This window comes from Vigna radiata, chromosome 7 (genome assembly GCF_000741045.1).
Source record: "Vigna radiata var. radiata cultivar VC1973A chromosome 7, Vradiata_ver6, whole genome shotgun sequence".
NCBI classification, from domain to species: Eukaryota; Viridiplantae; Streptophyta; class Magnoliopsida; order Fabales; family Fabaceae; genus Vigna; species Vigna radiata.
The window spans coordinates 37795987-37801376 of NC_028357.1; the positions used below are offsets into that span (position 1 = coordinate 37795987).

The following is a 5390-nucleotide window of genomic DNA, read 5'->3' on the forward strand; positions in this document are numbered from 1 at the left end:
CACTTGGCTTCACCCAAGGAGTCTGTATAATTCTACATAACATAATTCTACAAATTTTTGTCCTTCTAGCCTTGCAAATTTAGTTCAATAACAATTAAAAATGTGACTTGTCTTGCCTAACTATTGTTAAGTCAATGAGTTTCATGACTTTAGCTTCATCCGACGAGTATATTCTCATTCAACGACCACTTGGCTTCGCCCAAGGAGTTTGTATAATTCTGCATAACATAATTCTACAAATTTTTGTCCTTCTAGCCTTGCAAATTTAGTCCAACAACAAACATAAATGTCAAAACATACCAAATCTTATCTACAATACTAATCATACAACATTCCCGAATTTCATCATATAATCAATTCATACAATTTAAGAATTTAACCATAATTCAAGATATCTCACTCATCACAAAGATCAATCATTCACTCAATTCACCATACAATCATAAAATTAGACTTTTCAAGTTATTTATATCTTAAAAATAATGCAATCAGCTTTCCTTATTTGGCTAACAACTCATAAGACCTTAACCATCGAAACTCTTCCCAAGTTGCATATGCTTTATTTACATATAGAAACATCACAACAATGATCAAGAGATACGGTTATGATCATGATCAGTAGAGACATATAAATGACTAAAAAAACGAATGCAAGTAAAAAAAAACTCACATGCATCAAATAACAAAAAAATCAAGAGAAAGAATTAAAACTCAACTTACATGAATAAAGAAACTTATCAATCCAAATTAAAAAACTCGCCAAAAAAACAATTCTAGTCTAATTATAAATAAAAATGAAAAATTCTTAAAAAAATAAATTTTATAAAAAGATAATATGTTTTAAAATAATAAAACTAATTATATTAAAACTTTTTAATATTATAATATCTCGTTATTTTATTTTTAAACTAATATGAATTTTAAAGTGTTATTTTCTAACTTTGTCATGACTTGTTAATTTGATAATTTTAAACGAAGATAAGATTTGTCATAAGTCCATGTATTTCTTTGGTAAGTTTATTTTATCATTATTAAACAATTTCTTTTTTCATACAGTTTTTTGGTATTATTTTTTAATAAAAATATTTTTTATTAAATTAAAATAATTGTATTATATAATAAAATACTTAAATGCTGAATCTTGATCTGATAATAAAGGTATATCTCATTAACTTAAAAATAATTATTTAATTTGTGAATATATGTTGAAGCAGCCTCTTTCATTGTTTGGTGCTTTATCCATCTTTGTTTGACGACGAATCCTGCAACTGCGCCGTTCCGGTAACTCGCTCTACTCTCTATTCTTCATATTTCGTCCAGCAACGTGTTTTTCTCCCTTTGCCTTCCGCTGCATATTGAGTTTAATTTGTTAACACAATGTTGTTGAAAACTAAATACAATTACCCGCTTCGCCAAGTATTTGTATACTACGTTACTCATTACAAAATTTTGCATCAGATTCGCCAAATTAAATCAAATTGAACTGTGTTTATGTGGTTTTTATTGTTTTTGCATTGAGTGATGCTGTCTCTCTAGGGTTCAGAGTGCTTGTTTTATTTATTTTGTCTTGTGAACGTTGTTGTGTCTTTGATTCAGCTTAGTTTAGAGATATAATGGCTTGTTTTGCTGATAGAGTTTTTGAGATATAAAAACGTTTATTTCTCAAAATCAGTTATTTATCAAACAGTTTTAATTGTAGAGTGAGTATATAGCACTGAATTCGCGATTGTGTGATCTGGTGACAATTGATAAAGTGTTGTTGCTCTTGACAGCTATATTTGAATGCTAGGCGATACTGATAAACACGGTGTTAAGTTTTGTGAAACGAACTTCATAAGATTGTGGATGTGTTATTAGTAATGATTACCGTGTTTCTTTTAATGTCAAATAAAACATTATAATGGTTTGGCGAAAAACTCTCTTTTGCTACCCTTCTACTGCTATATTCAGTTTTCCAGCATTGAGCAATCTCTGTTTTGAAGCACAACCACCCTCTCTGTACTTTGAAGTACGCCCACCGACCATCCATCTCTGAATACCTTCTTTTCTCTGGCAGTTTCACAGTCATTGCAACCTTCCTGGGCACTGGGATCTTAGCTTCTGTCATCTCATATACCACACTGCATTTTTGTTTATGGTCATGATCAGTGTTTTTTTGGCCACCTTTTGTTAATTATTATGTCATTAATTTAGTTTTGAGCATTTATGCTTGTATAGCATAAAATATTTTATCCGTAGATAAATTTTCTGACTACTAGCCATTCAACTTTATCGTTTTCGGGACGGTCTGAATTGACCTGGCTAACCATTTGAGTGGATGTGTTAGGGAAGTAGTAGAATTAAATTTTCACCATTGATGGACTCAACATGTGTCCATAATCCCATGCAGTTTGGCATCAGACTATTTTTATCTGCATTTGAACTGAAGAATTATTTTCTGTTTTCGGTGTTTGATTTTCTATCTTCCTTTCTTCTATGTTTCCTTTAAATACGGGTGGGGTTTATTTTAGGCTCTGCTAATGTCAATGGCTGATTTGGAGGGCGTAGAAGGTTACAGGCCTTCTGCAGAATATGTGGAAGACAGTAATGAAGCTCTCGTTGACTTGACTGACTCAACTGAACTTTTGTTTCTTAAGCTGCCTTCTTCCAATGTAAGTTTGTCCTTTATGCCTTTGGTTTGTTTTTTTTTTTTTTTTTTTAACTGAATCTTAAATGTTGATGCCAACTAAATGAAAAAGAAAAATCCTTAAGGATTGATATCATTGTTATTGCAAAAGTGAATGATCAAGTGTAGTATCAAGTAAAATTAAAAGTAAAAATTAGTGTATTGGCTTTAGTTTCCAAACAATTAGGTTTCTTTTTTTTATCAAGCCTCTCTACTAAGCCTAGTTTTTATTGTGTTATATTCTGTTTGGGGATTAAAAATTGCAGTACATGTTTCATGTTAATTTTTGTTGTGCTAGATCTCATTAAAGAGTGTGAAAAAATAAATTTCTGTGTATTACCTCTATTCATTTGCTGACATTTACCCCTTACTTTATTATAGGAGACTGATCAATTTTTATAAATTTTTAAGGTTGCATTTTATTCAAATGAACTGGTGTTTGTATTGATGGTGTTTTCTTTCATCTAGCAGTTAGATGATGTGTTAATTATTTCCATTGTTGTCTTGCTTGATGTGTGTATGATGCTTTTGTCCAGGATTTTTTATCTGACATAAATGGACAGAAATTGTTTCTCACACTTAATAATGGTGGTAAGCTAGCCAGCTTTGAGGGTTCATCAGGTATATAAAATTAATCATCTGTGACACCATCAATCTGTGTTCTCAACTTCAAGTTTTGCATAATTGATCTCTAAATCGTGTTTTCTTTTTGTGTGTGGGGAAATGAATATGATTGCTTTCTGCAAGGGCCTTAATTTTCATATTATGCTGGCAGGTAAGGCATATGATTTTGTAAACTTTTTTGCTCAGAAGCCAGATGAAACAGTTTTTGTTTCCTCTACAGAACCAAAAATTGGTAAGCATCCATATATTTTGTTTTTTTGTTTAATGTCATATGAAGGATATCAACAATAATTTTGAGAATTGTTCTAGCTCACAGAGAGTAAGAGCTTTTTTGTTATTTATTATTTGAGGTTTTGACTCTCAAGTTATTAGAACATGTAAGATGGGACTTTGGCTGTTCTTTGGTCATTTTAATGTGAATTATTTGAGAACTATCCCAGCTTTCCGACAGAGCTTTATTGTTAGTTACTATAATTTGAGGTAAAATCTCAAGCCATAAGAAGAGTAGTGCCTGGTTTTGCATCAAGTGTTGTTTGAGTAAATAACTTTTACAAAGGTGTTGAATGTACTTGGTGCAACATCCATGAGTTAGTACCTCAATGTATATCTAATGAGTTATGATAGTAAGAGTTCATTTGCTTCACACTTTTTCTTTTAAAAATTACTTCTAAACAATTTTGGTGTATCTGTTTAACCTTCTAAAATAATAAAACATGAAAATTCTCATTATTTTTTACAAGCTGCTTTGAGTAACTTTCTTTTGAAAAACTTCTAGATTCAACCCTTATCAGTTTTGCCAAACTGGCCAGCCAGCCCGTTTCTTTATCTCAACATTTGCTAGTAATTTTCATGAGTTTCAAGTCTGGTTTCTATCTATTTGGTGAACCATGAAACCTCTAATATGAGGTTTGATTGTTTTGTTCAATTGATGTTTTTCTTTAAAAAAAAAAAGCATGTGAATATAAGTCCAATGTTCATGTAACAGGAAGTTATATTGTGAGTACAGTACCAAATGATTCACTTTTGATTTTGAACTTGACCAGCAGCTTTCTCATTAGCTATGTTTTTCAGAAACTGTGAATTCACGTGGATCTCACTCCCGATTCTGTTCCTATTTCCCTTTCCCCCGCCCTCTTTATATTGGATTGGATTTTACCTTGCTGTATTTGACTACTTGTCACTTTGTCTTGCTAGAATCTGGTTCTTGCGAGTGTCTAATAGCACTTTTAATTTTTTATAGATTTCTAATTTGTAGCCTTTGAAATCAAGCATTAAGTTATTTCTTTTGCTTTACTGCAGCAAAGATTTCAATGCGAGTTTCAACCGTCCATTACCCTGATCCTAAAGAACTTGAGAACCTCAATTCAATCAACACAAGACATGCACATCGAAATTCTTCTGGAATCACGGGGACAACTTCATCTCGGTACTTTCCTATGCAGAGTGGTGGACGTGCAGCTTCATCAAAAGGTAGCAGACAGAGAAGCTCCTTGTCTGGAGTTACTGAGCCATCAAGTATTTCAAAAAAAGGACACGAGTCTAAATCTAAATTCAACTTGTCCGAGTCCTCACATGGTCACAGCACTGGCATTTCCTCTATGTCCGTAGACAATTCTCATGAAGGAAAACCAAAGAGAAGAAAACTTACGGAATAATGTTTCCTATACCCGCCATGGCCTTTAATAGTGTAATTTTTAAAATTAACATTCTCCCGGGCAACACTTTTATGTTGCAAAAGGATGATAAATTTTTGTATTTTTCAAATTGTCATTTGCTTCGGTTGCATAATGTTCACTGATTTAAAGACCCTTTCTTTTGGCCTCTTTTTGTGTACTGAAAGCGCTATATTAATTCAGTTGTGTTCTTCCTAATGTTGGATTGTTTTAATCCTAATAATGTCTTTGAAACCCTGCTGCCACCACATCGTTAGGGCCTTTGTTCTCAAAACTGGACTGAGAATGAATTTTTGATGAAATAATTGTTTTTTTACAAAAGAAAAAATAGGAGAGAAAATAGATGTGAAGGGGCTAAGGAATAATGAAGGTAAAATTGCCAAATTAGGATTTAAGAATAACCAAGATAGCGTATTTAAACTTAGTTT

The 5390-nt window shown here is 32.0% G+C and overlaps 1 protein-coding gene across 1 annotated transcript; it reads left to right on the forward strand.

The window, feature by feature from the left end:
• Positions 1–1199: 1199 nt before the first annotated feature.
• On the forward strand, positions 1200–5160 carry LOC106767083. Its single transcript, XM_014651905.2, has 5 exons — positions 1200–1281; positions 2511–2651; positions 3202–3286; positions 3441–3521; positions 4589–5160. Exons 2-5 carry the CDS (start codon positions 2520–2522, stop codon positions 4942–4944), a joined length of 654 nt encoding a protein of 217 aa, XP_014507391.1. The 5' UTR covers positions 1200–1281; positions 2511–2519; the 3' UTR covers positions 4945–5160.
• Positions 5161–5390: the final 230 nt, after the last annotated feature.

What these genes read in the sequence shown, in the direction of transcription:
- LOC106767083 (XM_014651905.2), top strand. Translation starts at nt 2,520, where the DNA reads ATGTCAATGGCTGATTTGGAGGGCGTAGAAGGTTACAGGCCTTCTGCA. An exon ending in TTAAGCTGCCTTCTTCCAAT is followed by an intron (nt 2,652 to 3,201) that starts GTAAGTTTGTCC and finishes GCTTTTGTCCAG; the next exon opens with GATTTTTTATCTGACATAAA. An exon ending in CTCTACAGAACCAAAAATTG is followed by an intron (nt 3,522 to 4,588) that starts GTAAGCATCCAT and finishes GCTTTACTGCAG; the next exon opens with CAAAGATTTCAATGCGAGTT.